Raw genomic sequence first — 24,715 nt, 5'->3', positions numbered from 1 at the left:
TATTAAATAAAAACAGGAACTCCATCCTGTAATTGTGCTCCCTCTTACGGTTACTGTTGAACACATAAGCAGCTGTTGACAGCCCAGAAATAGAATGTCTTAAGTCCAATTGGTCTTCCTTTTACTATTCTGATGATTGTATAATACAATGATAATGGAGCGATTGATCAGTCAAAGCAATCAATCTCTATTAGAATTCAACAGACCTGCTCACGTGGTAAGGAAAGCCCAATGGTGGAAAACTTTACTAGCAAAAAGGTCTAAAACCCACTTTGTCCTGTATAAATATGTTACCCCCATCTTGTCTCAAGCTGCTCAGATATTGCGTCTGAAATTTGGATCACAGTGATTATAATCATGAGTTGATATGTTGGACAGGTAATGGGCAATTGCATAACATTGAAAACATTGAACTGTGGTTGAATGAAACAATGACCAGGCTGTATCTGCATAATCCTTCTTCACTTAAGGACATTATTCTGTTTATGAAAATAAAACTTCTAAAGCAAAATAGCTTCCTTTGGCATGAAACAAGAAGAGGATATTGCAATGGTTTCTGATTTTCTCAATGCCCTCAGTTTTGACCATTGTTGCAGACATTGTGCCTCTATTTTGTTAAAGTTCACATATTGTTGCAATTTTTGACTGTTGTATGGGAACTGGCTCTTTTGTTTTCCTTTGGGAGTGTCCCAAATCATTGCATTTTTGTTTTGCACATATGTATGACTCAGTGTCTCTAATCTAGGCTTAGGGAGGCATACTCAACCTTCCAAATAAGACAGTGTCTCAGTTTAGCCAGATCACTGAATTATAGTTTAAAAACAAAACTCTGAACTCTGTGACAAGTTACATGACAAACAATTTATACAGCAATTTCTTTTTCTAGGAATATAAATCTTATCAGATTGCATAGTAGGTAATACTCCAGAAAGGCTTAAAGTGAACAAGTCAATTGCCTGTATCACTCCCGTTCTTACCCCCACCAAGTTGCAGACACCATAAATTCACTCGACAGAGTCACCTAGGGGTGAGCGCCTGCTATAAAAGTGAGTGTGAAACTGCTGCATTTAGATAAAACCCAAATACGCCATCATGTTTCATGGATCAAAACCATTCATCTGTATCCAATCTGATCCATGCAAGATTGCTGACCCACATCAACATGCCAGAATTTTCTTAGCCTGAGAGATGGAGTTGGAGGCCACGCTGCTGGGAGTCATAGAATGAAAGTGTTGCAAAGAGATCCATTGGGCCAGCTCCCCAGTGTTTTCCCATCTTTATAAGGTATAGATATTGAGGTGTCAACACCAGCCTGCCCTTGTGTGGGTGATTAAGTGGATTATTCTGCAGCATTCCTGATTTCCCAGCGTAAATCGTGGGTACCCACAATGTACATGATTGGATGGCTCAAAAGGAGGCAAAGGTGCATGGCCAAACCCAATGACTTCAGTATTACAGTGTCACAGAAGACAGGATGCATGCATTGAAACGTCTGCAAAGGTCAGGCTTTGGAGCAGAATATCATGGACCCTGTCTTCATTAAGTATGCTGTGCCCTTCCTCCTCAGCTTCTTATCATAGTGCTGCTCTCTCTGGTGACCCGAGACTCTGACTGCACAATAACTGCGGGCCACCTTCACGTGCCAGCTCACAATTGATCCTCCCGCCTCATCAGTTCTAAGTGTGTGTTGAATGCAGATGTGGCCTCTCAATTGACTACCTCATAAATGATTGTGATACATGATGCCTTTGGATGAGTGGAAGGGATTCGGGCCTTAAATGTCTACTGAAACAGGATAGCAAGTTATGTAGGAGCTGGAACTACAAAGATCTAGCATGGCTCAGGATGTAGTTTACCATCACTTTCTCAATAACAACTAGGGATGGTCAATAATTGCTCACCTTGACAATGATACTCATATCTTGACAATTAATAGTTTAAAAAACTTCACAACTGATGGTGAATTTGATTGAGAAAAGTTAACATTATACTATGAACAAAAAACAAAGTTGCTGGAAAATCTCAGCTGGTCTGGCAGCAACTGTCAAGGCAAAAACAGAATTAAAGGTTCTGAGGAAGGGTCACTGGACCCGAAACATTAACTCTGTTTTTTCCTTCACAGATGCTGCCAGGCCTGCTGAGCTTTTCCAGCAACTTTGTTTTTGTTCCTGATTTACAGCATCCGCAATTTTTTTTAATCCTTATAATAAATAAGGATACGTGTTTACAGAAAAACAGGGCCAAATGGATAAGAGCTTAAGCTTTGCAAGGTTATTTGTTATATATGTATTTAATGTCCTGTTTTCCACCAGGACTCTATATTAATCATGTAATTCTCATGTTCCCATTGGTAGATTTTTCAATTGAAAAGGGAATTACGAGTTATTTGGGATAGACTCAAAGGTGGAATTCAGGTAACATGATCGGCCATGATCTTATTGAATTGTGGAGCAGGCTTTAAGGGCCAAATGGCCTACTCCTACATCTTACATTCCTATGCTGTCAAACAACTGCCAACTCTAAATTCAGCAAGCATGAGAACATTGCTGAGGTTCCTATACGACATGGGGAGGTCGAGGTGCTGACAAGGTCTAAGTACCCCTATCATCACTATAATTATTTCTGCTGCATCTTGAGCGCGCTATCTTTGCAAGCTACGCAATCTTACAAATTTGTTTCAGTCACAATTCAGCAATTGGTTCTGTGGTGTATTTTAAGATATATTTGCTCATCCAGTGGCATTGAAAAGTTTCTTTTGCATCAACGCGTCAGAATAAGGAAGGATTCTTACATTTCTCAATGAGGACAGGCATTTTTCCTTTATGAAAGCTCTGAATGTGAGAGATATGGACTGAATACAAACATACCATATTATGCTTGAGGATTCTCTGAACCACAGGTGTGAACACTTCTATGACAACCATCGATCGAGGCCGTTCTCTGCAATGCTGCAAAACAAGGGCACCTTTGAAACTCAATCTACATGGAGCATACGATCTTGGACCTTACAGCTTCGATGTAGGGTATTGGCTCATTGTCCTTCATTGGTTCTTTGTAAATTTATCCAATTTGTCCCATTCTGCTATCAAGATTTCATTTACAAGTATGTATTCAATTTGCTATCCAAAGTTACCATTGAATCTGTTTCCATTGCCCTCTCAGGTAGTATATTATGGTCATAAGACCTGCCTAAAATAGAGTTTCCTCATCTTACATCTCTTTTACCAAATATTTTAAATCTAGAAGATCTGGTTATTGGCCCTTCTGCCATCAAAGCCCTTCATCATTTTGAACATCATCCCTTACTCTTCTTTGCTATAATGTGAACAGTCCTAGAGTCCCTTCTTTCCCCACTTCTACACAACCAAATAGACCAAGAGAATCCTTCACAGTATACTTTTTTGTTCAATAATATTGTGATGATTACGGAGATTAGATTTTGCATTTGCAAAATAATGTATATTTCCATGTTATTTGCATCATTTAACAGCTGAACCGTGTAGAAAGAAGATTATGTTGCTCGCCTCAGTCACTGGCAGCAAATGCAAATTTGAATCAAATTGTGTTTCAAAAGACCTGTCGTGCCCTCTATCCTAACATGCATCACCACACAAAGATTTAGAAATAAGTACCTTGCAGAAAAACTCGCAGAGATCTGGAGGAGGATGGTTGTTTTCCAGCAAAGGTGCTATTGCCTGAGGGACAGAAAGAAGGTGTTCACATTATTCTGCAATCTTGTTTTTGGCAAACTAAACTTAGCAATATTTAAGTAAGTTTGCTTTTGGTTTAAACGGGAAATCATGTAGTGAAGTACTTTCAGTCTAATGCCATTCGCTCACCAGCTCCTGCCCTAAAATTACATCACAACAAAATAAATGTGAATACAAGTATCTTCAATGTGCAATAGAAACAAAGTTGCCAGAAAAGCTCAGCAGGTCCGGCAGCATCTGTGGAGGGAAAACAGAGTTAACATTTTGGGTCCGGTGACCCTTCTTCTTCAATGTCTTCATCTTCAATGTGCTTTGCTCTAAAACACAGGATACAGCAGTAGTGCACAAACATTTTTCTAAGTTCTTGCCTCCCAGTATTACCCCACAGGAAGGCAAATGCTAGCTCCAAGCGATAGGACTTCCCCAGCAGCATCCATTACAGGACCAGGCAGGAGGTCCCGGTTCTAGTCCCACTCTAGACCTCAGTAGCCATAGAAGTGGAGTCCACAAAGTGGTTCAAACAGGTTGATACTCAGCCTGCTACTTCTACATCTTTCTCCAAAAGGAAAAACACTACGTGTGAAGATATAAAACACAAAAGTAAACCAGTAATATGGGTGTGTCTGGCTTAAACAGACTCAATAATGGCTGACTCTCCTCGGAATACAGGGGCAACTAGCTATTTGGATACAGAACTGGTTCAAAGTAGAAAACAGAGGATGGTGGTGGAGGGTTGCCTTTCAGAATGGAGGCCTGTGACCAGTGGTGAGGCACAAAGATTGGTGCTGGGTCCACTGCTTTTTGTCATGTATATAAATGATTTGGATGTAAACTTATAAAATATGGTCAGTAATTTTGCAGACGACATTAAAATTGGAGGTGTAGTGGACAGTGAAGAAGGTTACCTCAGAGTAAAACAGGATCTTGAACAGATGGACCGATGGGCAGAGGAGTAGCAGGTGGAGTTTAATTTAGATAAATGCGAGGTACTGCATTTTGGAAAGGCAAATCAGGGCAGGACTTATACACTGAATGGTAAGGTCCTGGGGAGTGTTGCTGAACAAAGAGACCTTGGAGTGCAGGCTCATAGTTCCTTGAAAGCAGAGTCACAGGTAGATAAGATTGTGGAGAAGGTGTTTGGTATGCTTGCTTTTATTGGTCAGTGCGTTGACAGGAGTTGGGAGGTCACGTTGCAGCTGTACAGGACGTTGGTTCAGCCACTTTTGGAGTTTTCCATGCAATTCTGGTCCCCATCCTACAGGAAGAATGTTGTGAAAACTTGAAAGGTTTCAGAAAAGATTTATGAGGATATTCCCAGAATTGGAGGGTTTGATCAATAGGGATAGGCTGAATAGGCTGGGGCTACTTTCCCTGGACTGAGGGTTGTCCTTAGAGGTTTACAAAATCATGAGAGGCATGGATAGGGTAGATAAATAAGGTCTTTTCTCTGGGACTTCAAGCTAGAGGGCATAGCTTTAAAGGTGAGGAGAAAAGATTTAAAAGGGAATTAAGGGACAACTTTTTCACACAGTATGTGTACAGAACGAGTTGCCAGAGGAAGTGGTGGAGGACAATACGATTATAACATTTTAAAGGCATCTAGATGGATATGTGAATAGGAAGTGTTTAGAGGAATATGAGCAAAATGCCGAAATGGGGCTAGATATATTTCGGATATCTGGTCGGCATGTACAAGTTGGACCGAAGGGGCTGTCTCTGCCTGTATATCTCTAAGACTCTCCATGACTAATGTGATCTCATCATGATAGCCATGATGTGGAGGTACATGATGTGTTGGACTGGGGTGGACAAAGTCAGAACTCACATGACATCAGGTTACAGTCCGACAGGTTTATTTGAAAACACAGGCTTTTAGAGCCTCAGCTCTTCTTCAGGTGTTAGTGAGAGAGGTAGCATTGGATACAGAATTTATAAGGAAAGATCAAAGGTTCACACCATTGATGAGGATGTACTAAACAAACCTACGGTGCTGTTAAATCTTTAATGAGTTTGAAGGTTTTAATTAACTAATATGTACATGTAAACCCCAAATTCCTTTCAAGTCCCTGTCCTGATCATGATAAGCATCAAGACCTGAACATGTTGCATTGCCACATAAGAGATTAATTTATTTAAGACTAAGAGAGTGAATTCAGCAAGTGCCCAACTGCGTTGCTCACATTGCAGTTCCCCAATGGCACTATCTATATGCCTGCATTATAGTAAAGAATCTTTATATCGATACTGAGATATTATGTTGAAGCATCTCAAAGCACTTCAGACAAAAAGTCAATTTTGAAGGCAATGACGATAATGTAGGCAAATACGGCAGCCATTACGCAACAATAGAATCCCATAAACAGCTTTGTAATTCTGCTGCAGAGATCTGCAACCAGTGGAAATGAAAAGCTCTCTGCCAGAGATGTGAACATCTTACAAATTATAATCCGCCATCTGCACACTGTCTTGATTCCCACTGCTGTTTTATTGGCAACTTGTTCATTTGATATTGAAACAACAATGAACCACCTTAACTCCAATGAAGTGTTGAGAAGATCAAAACCACTGCTTTTGGCCCCTACCACAAAATCTGTTCCTTTGTAGTCAATTCTAGCTCCTTCCCAGACTTTCCAGACTCAGGCGTTCCCAAAGAGTTATGACCTGTAGCCTTTCGTTTGACCTTAAGCTAAGCTTTGGAAACTTCATAGGCTCCATCATAAAGATTGCCTATTCCAATGTCCGTAACATAAGAAATAACAAATAGGTGTGGAGTAGGCCACTCAACCCCTCAAACCTTTTGGCTATTCTGTAAGATCATGATTCATCTGCCTCAGGCGTCTACTCCTCTTTCAAGCCAGTTCCTTGTGGTCTTCAAATAGTTGCTATTTTAAAAATCTACCTCATCTTTATGTATTTTCATCTCTATGTCAACTGATCAGCTACTGAAAGCCTCAACAAATCTTTTGACACTTCCAGGCTCAACTATTCCAATGTTGTCCTTGCTGGCCTCACATTTCAACTCATCATAAACAAGAGCTCACTAAAAACTCTGCTATGTCCTAATCTGCTCATTCATTTCCTCACTGTCAGTGAATGACATTAGGCCTCTGTCCACCAATGCCTCACATTAACTGTAAAGACCTCGATGGCCTTCACTGTCCCCAACATAATATCCCATGATGCTCCAGTTCAACAATTCAAACTTTACATTTTTTTAACTGTCAAATTACACAAAGCCAGCCACTCCACCCTACTAACCAATCAATCTTTTTGGCCAACCACTGGTGGCCATGTAGGTCCCATGGACCTCCTTGAAACCTTCTTTCCCCTACTTTCAGGATCCTGTTCAAATTTTATACTTAGTTGCTTTCCCCTAATAACACATTTCTTCACTTAGAGTTAATTCTTGCCTGACCACACTCGTGCAAATCACCTTGGGCTGTTTTCCTGTGTTACAAAAATGCAAACTATGCTGATGCACAGTTCGAGGAACACTGAACTTCTTTGTGATGAAACCATTGCAAAAGAAATTGCATACTTTGGTGCTTTTAAAAGCATTTTCAACTTTCATTCATGTGCATTGGATAATAAAATATCAGAAAAATATTATTCAAATCAACACTGCAGGTACAGTAATCTCAGGCCACTGCTTAATTTTGTTTGAAGTTATTAAAAGATGTGACAAAGCCTCAGTGTGGAGGAACAATTGGATTAACTGGATATTTAACGACTAAGCATCATGATGTACACGATGATGAGCAAATGCAAGGAACAGACATAAAACATTGCATCTTACAAAAAGGTCAAAAATGTCATCAAGGCTCCCAATTTGTTACACTGCTCTGAAAGAGATACAAAATGCTCTGCAAGTATATGGTACTCATCTGTTTGGTGGTAATTACTATATGTTGTATGCTTTGTTTTAATGTCTTATTTTAGTCAAAAGGTAGAAGGGTTCAGATACAGGAGTCCAGCATGAAACCTCATGGATAGGTGAGAAATTTGATTTTGAAAAAAAAACTAGGACTTCAGCTTATTGAAACAATATTCCCAATGGCTTTGACTTAATTAAAGTAGCAACTAGAGGACTGAAAATTAGGTGCACTGAAGACCGTGCCTAGATGTCTAATCAGTTGTTTAAATAAGTGAGGAACTTTGCTGGGAGTGTTGACCTCTAAAATTTGTAACAAGCTTGCAGACATATTCGTGGTTCTGCAGGTCCTATATTTTATGTACACGTTGCACTGAACATCCCTCTGACGCAGAGACTTACCACAATGATATTTTCATGCTCCTGCGTTGTTAGCTTGAGGTTCTGGAAGGATACACAAAAGGAAAATGAAAGTTAAAACAAAAATATTATTGAGCAGCTAGTTATTTATATTTTAAGAATTATACTGGCCACAGTCAGCAAACATCTTTAACTTAGTCAGCTTTCGAGTCTGGACAACATTAGAATATAGTTAAGGTACTGCAGGCTGTTGTAAATGATATTGTGCATAATAATTATTCTAATAGAAAATGTCAACATATTTTAGTTATTTGAGGAAAATCTATATATACTTTAATAAGAGATGTTGACAGAACTACAATGGCCCACACTAATCCAATAGAGGGATTGCTTCCCCACTCCTAGATGCCGACCAGCTTCATCCCGTTGAATTTCTTTTTTATCCATTCATGTTCTCAGACTCACTACCTGTCACAGCAGTTTCTATCTCTCTCAGTTGGGCTATCAAGCTGCTGACCTAATGATTGGACCAGGACCATCAGTAACCCATAGAATGTAGGCTGCTTCTTCGAAAACTGCAGTGTTGGACTTCCTCACATAGGCTCAGGTTCCCCATTTTGTCTGAAACCTTCACAAAAATCGTGCCCTATGTTTGACTGAACTTGGTGCCCAGTGAGAATTACACGAGGAAAATAAGCTGGGAGGCCAGGAACAGCTGTGCTTCAACAATGGTCTGTCTTTTGTACAGGTTCAGGTTCAGCTCTAATCACATCCCAGGAAGCTACCATGGGCAACCCGAAATAATTCCACAGAGGCTGGTTTCCCGTCACTAAGTTCCTCTTTATTTACACATGGTGAGTCCTTGACCCTGATTCAACTCCCTCAGAGCCAGCCAATGAGCAGAACGTCTGACACTCCTGTTTATATATGTCAGCCAGGGCTCCCGGATTGGATCTAGTTAATAGCCCCAATCAGGGAACTCCTATTCTATGAGGACTGCTGGGGCTGACCTTGTTACAATCACACCCAAAAAGAGACAGAGACCAAACAAAAGTGGAATTCCCAAGAGAATGGCTCATCAAAATTTGTTCTTGAATGTCAGTAAGAGTTAACAAGATACAAGTTAACAAATACTCCCTGCAGTTTGGCCAAAACTACAGGAAAATTGGTAGGTACGAAAAGAGGCTCGGAAATGACGTTAATTTGACTAAAATAGCATGTGCCAAAATGGATCAGTTGGTCCATACCTCTGAGAGGAGTTTAGACACTATCTCCAGAGGTGCTTGGTGAATGGAATCATCCTGAAGAGGTGAGAAAAGTGCCATATCCACCAGGGTCCGAATCTCCTTCAACACAACTTCCCAGCGACTTGGGTTACTCAGTACCTTTTTGTACTTGTAGATCTTTTTCTGAGAGGAATAAAGAATAAAGAAATTAAAGGACTTTGAAACTCGAGATGACAGTCGAAGAAAATGAAATCTCCAGAGAATTCTACTTAATTTGGCTTGAAACAGATTTTGACAGGAAAAGGGTTAGGCAAACCAAATTTTGTTCGACTAGAGGATGAAGCAGAAAAACGACCTAGTACTTTTGTTATGACGCAGTGCTGCATTCTTAAGAATGTAAACAAATTGTTTGGCATGTTATTTTTTCCTGTGTATGCACATCATCAATTCAAATTTGCAACAATCTGACAGGTGATGTCTACAATAAATAATCAAAGTAAAGTGAGTCAGCAAGGTTCATAGAATTCACAGAATGCCTATGCTGTGAAGGCCGGCCATTTGGCCCATTGAGACCACAATGACCCTCCAAAAGATTATCTCACCTGGACCCACCTCCCAACCTATTACTGTAATCTTGCATTTCCCATAACTAATCCATCTAGCCTGTGCATCCCTGGACATTATGGGCAATTTAGCATGGCCAATCCACCTAACCTGCACATCTTTAGAGTGTGGGAAGAAACCCACAATGCAGGGAGAATCTGCAAACTCCACACAGGCAATTCCCAGAGGCTGGATAAAATTTATGAGTAATTTACTGACTTTGAGGATGCACTATATTAAAGTACAACAAGGGTGAAAAGCTGTTACTGTTCAGTGGAGCATGAGGAGCAGCTTAAACAAACTTAATGTACATGCTCAAGTTCTATTTGTAGTAACTGGCTGTAATAGCTCACTACAGCTCTGCAATGGACCCAGCTAATTTTAGCTAATTTTTGTTAAAGGGTAATAGCACTCCTTTTAACAACATAACATTAGATTAGTTTAACAATGTACGGTGCGGCAGGATTGGGAAGAGACTCAGCTTCTACAACTGCATTTCTTCACCATTTACAGCTTTATCTCCTTCCACGTGTGGACTCTGAGCAGAAAGACGCTGTACTCATAATTTGTGTATAAAGTCCCCAATAGCTGTAATCTCATATTTTACTATTATATTGGACTATTTAGCAAAGACATAAAGGAGGAGTATTAACTGATGTTAACTGAGTCTGCTTGGGAGTGAGAATGAGCATGAGAGAGTGAGCATGATTGCGTCAAGTGTGACAGCAACAGCATTAGCTGTTCAGAGGAAGGGTTGGCGGACCCAAAACATTAACTTTGATTTTCTTCACAGTGGCTGCCAGACCTGCTGAGCTGTTCCAGCAACTTCTGTTTTTGTACAGCGTGAGTGTTTTGGGGAGAATGGTGTTGATGAGCTACTAAGTGCCAATATGGCTCTTCATTATACATCTATTGCAGATGTTATTAATTAACACTTTTAAGATTACCTCCACAATGTGAGAGAATTTAAACTTGAAAGGTATTTATTAATACACCACGAGCTGGCTAATCCATCTTGCTCAGTCCACATTACACGTGCAGATACTAACAATTACAGATTGGAGATAGTAAGAACTACAGATGGTGAGTCAGAGATAACATAGTGTGGAGCTTGAGGAACACAGCAGGCCAGGCAGCATCAGAGAAGCAGTAAAGTTAACATTTCGGGTCAGGACCCTTTTTCAGAAATGGGGTTTGAATTGATAATGTGAATACACTGGAAATGGGGAGCATTTCTGAAGAAGGGACCTGTCCTGAAATAACAAGGTGCAGAGCTGGATGAACACAGCAGGCGAAGCAGCAGTAGAGGAGCAGGAAGACTCTTTTATTCAGAAAAGGGGTCTAGGCCCGAAATGTCGGCCTTCCTGTTCCTCTGATGCTGCTTGGCCTGCTGTGTTCATCCAGCTCTACCCCTCCTGTCCTGAAATGTCAACTTTCCTCCTTCCCTGATGCTGCTTGGCCTGTTTTGTTCCTCCAACTCCACACTGTGTTATCTGTTACAGATTGGAACCTTATAGGTACTATACCAATATATTACAAATGGGTAAGTTCTGCTACAAGTCCGATCTTGCACATTTCAATGCATGACAGTAAAAAATTAATGGTATGTCTATATCAAGTCACAGTCATACAGCACGGAAACAGGCCCTTTTCTCCAAAAGATCCAATCTGACCAGACATGCCAATCTGATCCAGCCCCGTTTGCCAGCATTTAGCTCATCCCTCTAAGCCCTTCCTAAACATATACCCATCCAGACATCTTTTAAGTGTTCTAATTGTACCTACCTCCATGGAACTGCACAAGGTGTAAATGTGAACATGTGTTGATAATTCATTTTCATTATGTTCTAAAACAAAACATTTGGCAACATGTCTTCTTCAGACTATTTTTGAGCAGGATAAGAAAAACATATTTGAAGCTAGGACATGTCAAGTTTTTGATTTGCAATGTCAGTGGACAAAGTTGCTCACCATCAGTAAAGACGTGTAAAATTACTCCTATATATTCACTTGACTAAGTCTTGAAAAATGAACAAATGCTAGTTTACTAAAGCCAAACAAAATTGCAGATGCCTGAGATCTGATGTAAAAACAGACAGCGCTGCAGAAACTCAAGTCTGGCAGTCTCTGTGGAGGGGGAAAACAGGAAACCTTTTGAATTTCCTCATGGACTTAATACGTCAACTGTTTCTCTCTTTACAGATGCTGCCAGACCTGCCGAGTTTCTCCAGGACATTCTATTCTCGTCACCAATCTAGGTGAACATCATTAGAAGAGTCACCAGAAATGCACTAACACAGTAATTTTAATTGCTTGATTGATAAACCTGGTATGTCTATCAATCTCAACAGAAATAAGGATGGATGAACACAGCAGGCCAAGCAGCATCTCAGGAGCACAAAAGCTGACGTTTCGGGCTTAGACACTTCATCAGAGAGGGGGATGGGGTGAGCGTTCTGGAATAAATAGGGAGAGAGGGGGAGGCGGACCGAAAAGATGGAGAGAAAAGAAGATAGGTGGAGACAGTATAGGTGGGGAGGTAGGGAGGGGATAGGTCAGTCCAGGGAAGACGGACAGGTCAAGGAGGTGGGATGAGGTTAGTAGGTAGATGGGGGTGCGGCTTGGGGTGGGAGGAAGGGATGGGTGAGAGGAAGAACCGGTTAGGGAGGTAGAGACAGGTTGGACTGGTTTTGGGATACAGTGGGTGGAGGGGAAGAGCTGGGCTGGTTGTGTGGTGCAGTGGGGGGAGGGGACGAACTGTGCTGGTTTAGGGATGCGGTGGGGGAAGGGGAGATTTTGAAACTGGTGAAGTCAACATTGATACCATTAGGCTGCAGGGTTCCCAGGCGGAATATGAGTTGCTGTTCCTGCAACCTTCAGGTGGCATCATTGTGGCAGTGCAGGAGGCCCATGATGGACATGTCATCTAAAGAATGGGAGGGGGAGTGGAAATGGTTTGCGACTGGGAGGTGCAGTTGTTAGTTGCGAACTGAGCGGAGGTGTTCTGCAAAGCGGTCCCCAAGCCTCCGCTTGGTTTCCCCAATGTAGAGGAAGCCACACCGGGTACAGTGGATGCAGTATACCACATTGGCAGATGTGCAGGTGAACCTCTGCTTAATGTGGAATGTCATCTTGGGGCATGGGATAGGGGTGAGGGAGGAGGTGTGGGGGCAAGTGTAGCATTTCCTGCGGTTGCAGGGGAAGGTGCCGGGTGTGGTGGGGTTGGAGGGCAGTGTGGAGCGAACAAGGGAGTCACGGAGAGAGTGGTCTCTCCGGAAAGCAGACAGGGGTGGGGATGGAAAAATGTCTTGGGTGGTGGGGTCGGATTGTAGATGGCGGAAGTGTGGGAAGATGATGCGTTGTATCCGGAGGTTGGTGGGGTGGTGTGTGAGAACGAGGGGGATCCTCTTTGGGCGGTTGTGGCGGGGGCGGGGTGTGAGGGATGTGTTGCGGGAAATACGGGAGACGCGGTCAAGGGCGTTCTCGATCACTGTGGGGGGAAAGTTGCGGTCCTTAAAGAACTTGGACATCTGGGATGTGCGGGAGTGGAATGTCTTATCGTGGGAGCAGATGCGGCAGAGTCGGAGGAATTGGGAATAGGGGATGGAATTTTTGCAGGAGGGTGGGTGGGAGGAGGTTGTGAGAACGAGGGGGATCCTCTTTGGGCGGTTGTGGCGGGGGCGGGGTGTGAGGGACGTTCTTCAAGGACCGCAACTTTCCCCCCACAGTGATCGAGAACGCCCTTGACCGCGTCTCCCGTATTTCCCGCAACACATCCCTCACACCCCGCCCCCGCCACAACCGCCCAAAGAGGATCCCCCTCGTTCTCACACACCACCCCACCAACCTCCGGATACAACGCATCATCCTCCGACACTTCCGCCATCTACAATCTGAACCCACCACCCAAGACATTTTTCCATCCCCACCCCTGTCTGCTTTCCGGAGAGACCACTCTCTCCGTGACTCCCTTGTTCGCTCCACACTGTCCTCCAACCCCACCACACCCGGCACCTTCCCCTGCAACCGCAGGAAATGCTACACTTGCCCCCACACCTCCTCCCTCACCCCTATCCCATGCCCCAAGATGACATTCCACATTAAGCAGAGGTTCACCTGCATATCTGCCAATGTGGTATACTGCATCCACTGTACCCGGTGTGGCTTCCTCTACATTGGGGAAACCAAGTGGAGGCTTGGGGACCGCTTTGCAGAAAACCTCCGCTCAGTTCGCAACAAACAACTGCACCTCCCAGTCGCAAACCATTTCCACTCCCCCTCCCATTCTTTAGATGACATGTCCATCATGGGCCTCCTGCAGTGCCACAATGATACCACCCGAAGGTTGCAGGAACAGCAACTCATATTCCGCCTGGGAACCCTGCAGCCTAATGGTATCAATGTTGACTTCACCAGTTTCAAAATCTCCCCTTCCCCCACCGCATCCCTAAACCAGCCCAGTTCGTCCCCTCCCCCCACTGCAACACACAACCAGCCCAGCTCTTCCCCTCCACCCACTGCATCCCTGCCTCCCTAACCTGTTCTTCCTCTCACCCATCCCTTCCTCCCACCCCAAGCTGCACCCCCATCTACCTACTAACCTCATCCCACCTCCTTGACCTGTCCGTCTTCCCTGGACTGACCTATCCCCTCCCTACCTCCCCACCTATAATCTCTCCACCTATCTTTTCTCTCCATCTTCGGTCCGCCACCCCCTCTCTCCCTATTTATTCCAGAACCCTCACCCCATCCCCCTCTCTGATGAAGTGTCTAGGCCCGAAACGTCAGCTTTTGTGCTCTTGAGATGCTGCTGGGCCTGCTGTGTTCATCCAGCCTCACATTTTATTATCTTGGATTCTCCAGCATCTGCAGTTCCCATTATCTCAGAAATAAGGATGGGATGCTTTCATTTAAGAATTTATTTTTCCTGAATCTTTTAAAGTCCAACTGCAAGAGGAGCCCCTGTTGTTAGTCACTGTTCTGTGGTGTTGTGCTTTTCACAAGTTGCTTAAATTTGATTAAATTTCCAAGGCACTTCCAAAATAACACTGATAGCAAAGCAATCATTGTGAATAATGTTAATTGTATTTTGAGTGCCAAAGTACAAAACAAGTATTTTCACCAGTGGTTGAATCACAAAGTTCTAATTTAAGGATATGCTCACTGAAATTCTGTATCTCTGCAGTTGTTACAGAGGAGGTGATGACAAACATCAACTAATAGTGGTATCATTATAAGTAGGCTGATTTCCTACCACTCATTACTGCCATCACCCTCCCCCACACCACCACTCCCTACTGAAGTTAAGAACAAAACAGAAAATTGTTAGCAGGGGAGGACAAAAGTTGCTTAGAAATTCATTCCTCAGTTAACATGAACTTGGTTAATGTCCTTCCTTTAATTTCTCCAGTGTCTGTCTCTACCTCATTGTTTTCCCACCGCATCAATTTCAGATCAATGCCTCCACTGCTTCATACTCTGCAGCAGACATGCTGGTCATTTGGTTTCATTTACCTCCTTTAAAATAGCTTTTATCTTGCCTCTGTTTTAATTTGGATTCTAGAGGACTTGTGAGCAGGCTTCCAGACTCACGTTGCCAAATCCAGCTACTTGATCCACACAGTAGTGGTATGGAATCACAAATTATAGGCTTCAGGTCTGAGGCAACCGCAAGGAAATTGGCAGAGCGAACGCCAGGAATCAGCTCACAGACTCTGATCTTTTGGAACTGAGTCAAAGCTGTGCCAACATAAGTTACAGTAATACGAAGTGCGCTATATTGAGGGGCAGAGGAAGAGTGACTGTGCGTCACATATCCAATCAGCAGTGCATGTTACCTCAGACTGTTGAGCAGCAGTGGACTGATAATCTAATCTTCACCCACATATATTTATATTTTGACGCTCATTGAGCCATGTTGAGTATTATCAAGATCGCAGACAATAACTGAGAACAGGTCATTTAACAAAGAGACGTTTTGCATTATTAAAATACAGGGCTTAACTAGCTTGCACTTTGCAAAGCACTCCTTTATCTTTCACTCATAGAAATGCAAATACATTACAGAAGGAATTTGGCCCATCATATCACTACTGGCTGTTTGAAAGAACTGTCAACCAGAGTCCCACCTTCCTGTTAACACTACTGAGTTTCTCTTCAAGTAACTGTTTAACTCTCATCTAAATTTAACTATGAAGTCAACTTGCACACCTTTGAGCACAGAATGCACCCGAACCTGACAGCTCAGTGAAAAACATCTGTTTCCACTCTGGATCTTTTTCCAAGTAACTTAAAATAAATAACTTCTTGTCATTGACCAATCACCACAGGGAATCTTCTTTTCCCTGTTTACTTTATCAAAACCTCTCATTATCGTAAGAACCCCTTAATCTTCTTATGTTTCTGGTAAAAACGATTGAGAGGGTCAGCTGGAAAAATTCCAAGACTTTAAAAATGGATTAATGATGACTCCTGATCATTAATTATGTAGAAAAAAATTATAATGCGTGCTCTCAATGGACAATTCACCGGGCATATAAAATGAAACCTGGAAATGTGGTAGGAGTGAAGTTGCTTTTGCAAACTCTCTCAAATTGGATTCTTGAATGATGTGCAATTTTTAAAATAAATGTACAAGTCCAGTGACAGTTCGGCAAGAGGACAGCCAGAAAATAGTATACATTTGATGATAACTTTACCAGTTCACACATTTTGAAAAATCAAATTCACATTCCACCTGGAATGGTTCTGATTGTTATGTTTCTGTTCTTTCCATTAGCTTCCAAAAAACATTCTGTCACAGTACAGATACATAATGCTTCAAACCAAAATATATGCAAATTTAACACAGGTAATTTATTTCTGAAATCAAGTATTGACTGTTTCAGATCAGGTTATTGCTTTCTTACGATTGTGACACTTTGCTGCTTATGCCACATTAGGGGTGGCATGGTGGCTCAGTGGTTAGCACTACACATTCTCCCCATGCCCATGTGAATTTCCTCCCACAGCCCAAAGATGTGCAGGTTAGGTGGGCTGGCCATGTTAAATTGCCGCATTGTTTCGAGGGATGTACAGCTTAGGTGTATTAGCCATGGGATATACAGAGTTACTGGGATGGGGTAGGTCTGGGTAGGATGCTCCTTGGAGGGTTGGTGTGGACTCTATGGGCCAAACAGCCTGCTACCACACTGTAGGGATTCTAGGATTTCCTACAATAGAACTATTTTTGAAATGTTCTAAACACTTCACTGACTGTCAATTTTCTGGAACATCCTGCAGTTACAAAAGGTGCTAGACAAAATAAAAGTGTTTCTCCTCCTTTCTCAATTCAAAAAATGTACCCCAAAAATCCTACTGAGGTAACCACCTTTCACAAAGCGTTCTTAAAGGGGATTCATTGGACCCAAAACATTAACTCTACTTTCTCTCCACAGATACTTCCAGACCTGCTGAGTCTTTCCAGCAATTTCTGTTTTTCTTTCATTAAGTGATGTTGGCTTTATCGAACATGGAGAAACATTTAAATGCTTACTCTTTGGCAGCCCTTGTCTCATAAAAAAAAAGTGAACGGGGAACCAGTAGTAGCTGCTTAGAGTTAGAGGTTACTGATAGAATGTTTGCTCAAGTTCTTTTGAGTTCTACCACACTTAGTAATTCAATGTCAATTTGGGGAAATGTAACTAGCAAAAGGAACGGATGATCACTTTCAGTTTTTACCAATTTCTTAACCTTTTGCTTCAGATGTAGAGCATACAACCACATTTATGGATGAAATAATTTAATCCATAACCCAAAGCTATTGCTGTAGTACAAAAAAATCCTTAGTTAAACCATTCCCATATATAGTCATTCGTGCTGATTTTGCATTTGTCTCAAAATTATGATGCCATTGAAGGTGGAAAGCATTTGGGACAAGTTCATTCTGCACATACATGACTACAACGAATGGAAAATGCATTGTCTGGAGGCCTGGCAGGACCTAGGCATCATACTTGTTGAATCTTACCCTGCTGTACGTAGTGTAGATCACAATAGTTAGGTTGATTACTTACTTCCAGAGGTGAGCATGTTTAAAGTTCTGTTGAATAATTGCTGCAATTACAAGTCAGAGAACAGAATGCATGAACCCAAATAGGGTTACTGATCTCTCAAGTCGAACACACAATATGATGCTGTACAAAGGCCACTGCTGCAATTAGAAGATCTGCAAACAGCCATTCATGCAATGTAATAATGTTAATGACAGCCATAAGTTGTTCATTACATTAAAAATACTGGCTGCAAGTTTCCTGAAAATAAAGAATTGAACAACTGTATAGACACGCTTCATGAAAATTTGGCTGCAAGAAATTTTGCATCATTTTTTAACCACAATTGAATACAGTTTTGCTCACCTGGTTATGGGAAAGACACAGTTAAACTGGAAAATGTGCAAAGGAGATTTATGAGGATGTTGCCAGGTCTAGTAGGCCTGAGTTTAGGGAGAGGTTGATCAAGACAGGTCTTTATTCCTTGGAACGTTGAAGAATGAAGGGTGACCCTTTTGAGTTGTACAAAATCATGAGGGGCATTGAGAGGATGAATGCGTATAGTCTTTTTTTTCCAAGGGATGTAGAATTGAAAACTGTAGGGCATGGGTTTAAGCTGGGTGGGCAAAGATTTATGAAGGACCTGAGGGGCAACTGCTTCCACAAAGAATGGTGTGTATATGGAATGGGCGGCCAGAGAAAGTGGCTGAGGCAGGTACAGTAGCAACATTTAAAAAATGTTTGGATAAGCACATGAATGGGAAGGGTTTAGCATGATATGGACCAAACGCAGGCATTTGGAACTAGCTGAGTGGGCCCCATGGTCAGCATGGACCAGTCTGGGCCGAAGGGTTTGTTTCCGTGCTGTATTACGCTGTGACTCGATCTGAGTTTCCTGATACTAATTCAGGGAAAACATCACTAAAACAACTCTGTCACTCATTAAACTAACCTTGTCACCAGGTAGAGGATCAGAGAATGGGAGTTTCCAGCAGTAATGGGTGTAAATTTATAACTAAAACTAAAGTTACAGCAAGATCCAATGAATACTTAATCAGTCAGACAGCACAGAAATACACCCTTTGGTCCAACTCATTTGCATCAACCAGACATTCCAATCTGACCTGGTCCCATTTGCCAGCTTTGGCCCAAATACAACGCATCATCTTCCGACACTTCCACCATTTACAATCCAACCCCACCATCCAAGACATTATTCCATCCCCACCCTTGTCTGCCTTCCGGAGAGACCACTCTCTCCGTGACTCCCTTGTCCGCTCCACACTCCCCTCCAACCCCACCACACCCGGCACTTTCCCCTGCAACCACAGGAAGTGCTACACTTGCCCCCACACCTCCTCCCTCATCCCCACCCCAGGCCCCAAGATGACTTTCCATATCAAGCAGATGTTCACCTGCACATCTGCCAATGTGGTATACTGCATCCACTGTACCCGGTGTGGCTACCTCTACATTGGGGAAACCAAGTGGAGGCTTGGGGACTGCTTTGCAGAACACCTCCGCTCGGTTCGCAACAAGCAACTGCACCTCCCAGTCGCGAACCATTTTAACTCCCCCTTCCATTCCTTAGACGACATGTTCATCCTGGGGCTCCTGCAGTGCCTTAATGATGCCACCCGAAGGTTGCAGGAACAGCAATTCATATTCCGCTTGGGAACCCTGCAGCCCAATGGTATCAAAGTGGACTTCACAAGCTTCAAAATCTCTCCTTCCCCCACTGTGTTCCAAAACCAGCCCAGCTCGTCCCCACCTCCCTAACTTGTTCTTCCTCTCACCTATCCCCTTCCCACACATCAAGCGGCACCTCCATTTCCTACCTACTAACTTCATTCCACCTCCTTGACCTGTCCATCCTCCGTGGACTGACCTATCTCCCCCCATCTCCCCACCTATACTCTCCTCTCCACCTATTTTCTCCTCTATCTGTCTTCGGTCCGCCTCCCATGCGCTCCCTATTTATTTCAGAACCCTCTCACCATCCCCCTGTCTGATGAAGGGTCTAGGCCCAAAACATCAGCTTTTATGCGCCTAAGATGCTGCTTGGCCTTCTGTGTTCATCCAGCTTCACACTTTGATATCCCTTTAACCCTCTTTCTATTTATATATCCATCCAGATGCCTTTTAATTCGAATTATAACTACCTTCACCATTTCCTCTGGCAGTTTGTACCATGCAAGCACCACCCTTTGCATGGAAAAGTAACTCTTTCTTAAAACCTTCCCCTCTCACCTTAAACCTATTCCCTCTAGTTTTGGACTCCCCTATCCTTGGAAAGAAACCTAGACTATCACCTTATCTATGCCCCTCTTGGTTTTTTTATAAAAATAGAAACTTTAGAAGCACCTCAGCTTCCCTCACTCTATGTAAAATATCCCCAGCCTATATAGCCGCTCTCTATAACTCAAACCCTCCAGTCCTGGCAACATCCTTGGAAATCTTTTCTCCGCCCTCTCAAGTTTCACAACATCCTTCCTATGGATGGACAATCAGAATTATACATAGTATTCTAAAAATGACCTCACAAGTGACCCATACAGCTGCAACATGACATCCCAATTCCTATAGTCAATGTTCTGACCAATGAAGGCAAGCATGCCAAAAACTTTCTTCACCACACTGTCTACCTGCAACACCACTTTAATGGAGCTATGTACCTGTACCCCTCGGTCCCTCTATTCAACAAAATTCCCCAGGGTCCTACCATTACCAGAACTGCTCTGGCTTGTCTTACCAAAATGCAACACCTCATATTTATCTAAATTAAACTCTATCTGATGCTTCTCGGTCCATTGGCTCATTTGATCAAGGTCCTGTTGTACTCTGAGGTAAACTTCTTCACTGTCCTCTATACCACCAATCTTGGTGTCATCTGCAAACTTACTAACCATGCTTTCTATATCCAAATCCAAACCATTTACATAAATTACAAAAACCCGATTCCTGTGGCGTACCACTGTCACAGGCCTCTCGTCCAAAAAGCATCCCCCCACCACCACTCTCTTTGTCAATGTGACAATAAATTTTAGCACAGTATGCATAATTATGAAAAGCAATTACACAGAATTTATAGAAGACAAATATGCTAGTTTTGCCTGTATTTTTCTCAGTTCAAGCCTCACCCACACCACTTCATTTAACTCTAACTGCGCAGTGTTCAATGTTCGCTAAGAGCTCTCCTGCAACAAATCTTGCTCGCTTCCAAGCTGAACAGTTAAATATGCATATTATAATTATAGAAATGACAGCGAAGGAGCTACTAAACCTTAAAACATTGCTTGTTTGTTGAACAGCAATGTGGTGACAGTGGGCTTTTCATTTCACTGGAATTGAAAATAACACTGACTTGCACACTGTAAAATTCAGCTAAAGGAAAAGTCAGCTCTGTCTACATAAAGACTACGACACAGGCATCCAATGACCCTTACACAAAATGTTAACTCTGTTTTTCACTCCACAGATGCTGCCAGACCTGCTGTGTTTCTCCAGCAGTTTGATTTTGTTGACACAGGTTTTCAAGCAGCACTGAAAGTAGTTGATATACCAAAGTGATTGCAAGTTCCATCTCAATTCCTTGAAATAATACAGAAAATTTTCCAGCTTTGAATAGCTTCTATCTTATAGATGTATAAACATTCCTAGTGATCTTGTTAAAACTTTGATTAGCTAGGTCATCTTGGACTTTGAGCTGTTCATGGAGCGATTTATTGGAGCTCGCTCCAGGAAGTTTGGAACATCCCCAACTGCTTCTTTCTAATCAACAATTTCTAAAAATGACTTGCTTTGTGTCAAATAGGTAACATTGTTCCTTGCTTCAATACTCACGAATGAGAGCCAAGTAGAATATTAATATCCTCCCCCAAACTTACTAACAATGCATTTGTCCTTTTGATTTGTTTTTGTCTAATCTGCTGGTATGCAACCACAGACAACAGCCTATGAATGCTATCGGTCAACATTGTGCTTTCGTAGGTAAAACATGAAATGAGTGAAAAATGAACACATGTTCTTGTGATAATTTGAGGATTATGTGGATATGTGGACATTGAAATTGAATCCATAACATTGGCTTTCAAGGTAAAGGACTAAAGCTGAAGGGTCCAACATGACTCTCATTCTCAGTTTGTACTGGATATGCAGACTATAAACAGTCAAAATTCCCCATAATCACTCACGGTGTTTGCCTGAAACTGGCATAAGGCCCATTGACTATGCTAATTCAAGGTCCTAAAGCCTACTTCAAGCCCTTTATAAAATCGGTTCCATTTTCGCAAGCACACATAAATTAAACTAGCAATATTAACACGAACTGGAAACATAGTATTTTACAATACAGAAGACGGCCATTTAGCCCATTGTATCTAAACTGGCTCTGAAAGAATTATCCGGTTAGTCCCATTCTCCAGCCCTATCTCCTGTTGCCTGCGACTTCAAAGCACCACCCTGCTCCCTGGCCAACATCTCTGTCTCTGGCTTGCTGCAGTGTTCCAGTGAAGCCCAGTGCAAGCTGGAGGAACAACATCTCATTTTCTGCTTGGGGACCCTACAGCCCTCCACACTCAATATTGAGTTCAATAATTTTAGGGCCTAAACTCTCCCATGTCCCAGCCACCCACCTCACACACCAGGCCTTGTTACCACATAGCCTGACATTGCACACCCCCTGTTGTTAGTCACTAACAGTCCCCATTAACAACTGTTCAACCTCCCAGTCTGATTGTTAGCAACTCCTTTGTCTGTCCAACTGTCTTTCTCTCTCTTTGAGCTCTATCCTATCGCTTGCTCCCTATGCCACCCACCTCCCAATTTTCTGCGTATAAACTGGCGTTTTCCCAGCCACCATCAGTTCTGAGGAAGGGTCACCGGACCTGAAACGTTAACTCTGTTTTCTCCTCCTCAGATGCTGCCAGGCCTGCTGAGCTTTTCCAGCAAGTTTGTTTTTGTTCCTGATTTACAGCATCTGCAGTTCGTTTGGTTTCTATCTCTGAAGCTGTCTAAATTCACTTTCAAATATCCATCCAGTTCTGTTTTGAAGTCTTGCATGGAATCTGCCACCATCACTCTATCAGGTAGTGCATTCAAAATCCTAACAGCTCCAAGTATAGCAGTTTCTCCTCATCTCACTCCTAGTTCTCTTGCTGAAAACATTGAAATTGTGACCCCTAATCACTGACATACCAACTAGTGGAAATAGAATATCCTTCTTTACCCTGTCAAAACTGATCACAATTTGAACTCCTTGATAAGGTCACCTCTTAATTTTCTCTGCTCCAATTTCTCTAATCTTTCCTTGCATCTAAAAATCCCTCATTCCTGGTATCATCCTAGTAAATCTTTTTTGCACTCCCTCCAGGGCTATAACATTCTACTTTAAATAAGATGCCCAGGACTGAACACAACACTCCAAATTTGGTCTGAACAACAATTTGCAGAGATGTAGCACCACTTCCTTGCTTTTATACTCTATGTCTCTATTTATAACTACTGTTATCACACTGTTGACCCTCAATGTTTCTTCTACCAAAATGCTTTACCTCATTTTTCTGCATTGAAATTCATCTGCCAGGTGTTTGCCCATTAGGCCAAATTGTCAATGTCTCTCCGAAGTCGCTTAACGCCATTGTCACAATTCATTATTCTCTCTAGTCTGGTATCATTCACAAAATTAAAGATTCTTCCTCAATATCAATCTCCAAATCATTCATTGAAATCAGAAAATAGCAAGGGTCCCAATAATGATTCCTGGGGAACATCACTTTCATCTTGTGTCCAGTGTGAGAAATGCCCATCTATATGCCCCCTCTATTTATCTTTCAGCCAATCTCTAATCCATGCTGTCAGGGACTCATCAATTCCAATAATTTTTAATTTGCTCACCAATCTGCCATGCCATTTCAAATGCTTCTGAAAGTCAAAATATACAACATTGACAACAGCACCCTCATCCACTGCCTGTGTCACCTCAAAGAACTGAATTAAATTTGTCATGTGACCTTCCGCCAACAAAGTTAATACTAAGAGCCAACACTGCATATCTTTTTCTCATGTATATTTATCTTTTCCTGTATCCATCAGTTTTCCCAGTGTTGATATCAAACTGACATGTATAGTTTCTTGAGTTATCCTTTGCCCTTTCTTAAACAACAATTTCAGATTTGCAATCCTCCAGTACCCCCCAACTAATCCTGTGTTCAGAGAGATGTTAAAAATTTCTGTCAGTGGTTCCATGACTTTCTTCCTCACCTCTCTCAGAAATCTAAAAGGCATCCTATCAGGGCCTGGCAAATTCTCTACCTGGAGAGCTAATAGTTATTTTAGCGCCTCTTTTTCATCCATCACTACACAGCTCAGTTGCTCAATGCCCACATTTTCAACTGGGCTATTGTCACCACTTTCTAAGTTGGTAAAGACAGAAGCAAAGCATTAATTTTGTATTGACAGATAAGAAAGTGTGGAGCTGGATGAACACAGCAGGCCAAGCAGCATCTTAGGAGCACGAAAGCTTCCCTGGAAGAGGCTTCACAGTGAGGTTAAATTTGTATCAGAGATAATGGGAACTGAAGATGCTGGAGAATCTGAGCTAACAAAGTATGGAGCTGGATGGACACAGCAAGCCAAGCAGCATCTTAGGAGCACAAAAGCTTTTGTGCTTCTAGGATGCTGCTTGGCCGGCTGTGTTCATCCAGCTCCACACTTTGTTATCTCGGATTCTCCAGCAGCTGCAGTTCCCATGATCTTTCTCTGTTAATTTTGTATCTCTGCCATATCCTTTGCTTCAGTGAGCAGTTTACCCTCCCTCCCTGGCTCAGTATTAAAACTAAAGCCTCTGTCGTGCACAGCATCACCCACTTTTGCCACTTCCTTCCTCTCCCTGTGTTCTATTGGTCATTTTATCAC

At 42.4% G+C, this 24,715-nt stretch overlaps 1 protein-coding gene across 2 annotated transcripts in view; it reads right to left on the bottom strand.

Annotated features, from left to right (window-relative positions):
• Positions 1-24,715, bottom strand: part of cmip (c-Maf inducing protein) — a 228,537-nt gene that overhangs the window by 64,763 nt on the left and 139,059 nt on the right. For both annotated transcript variants that reach the window (XM_048546877.2, XM_048546878.2), the window contains exons 4-7: positions 9,189-9,350; positions 7,984-8,025; positions 3,633-3,695; positions 2,868-2,948 (exon numbers count right to left, since the gene is read on the bottom strand). In XM_048546877.2, the coding sequence (XP_048402834.1) occupies positions 2,868-2,948; positions 3,633-3,695; positions 7,984-8,025; positions 9,189-9,350 (348 nt within the window). The remainder of the gene's footprint in view (positions 1-2,867; positions 2,949-3,632; positions 3,696-7,983; positions 8,026-9,188; positions 9,351-24,715) is intronic.

The sequence above is a fragment of the Stegostoma tigrinum genome, chromosome 16 (genome assembly GCF_030684315.1).
Source record: "Stegostoma tigrinum isolate sSteTig4 chromosome 16, sSteTig4.hap1, whole genome shotgun sequence".
In the NCBI taxonomy this organism is placed as follows: domain Eukaryota; kingdom Metazoa; phylum Chordata; class Chondrichthyes; order Orectolobiformes; family Stegostomatidae; genus Stegostoma; species Stegostoma tigrinum.
The sequence above is the reverse complement of the archived record's forward strand: the minus strand, read 5'-3'. Positions and strand labels throughout refer to the sequence as shown.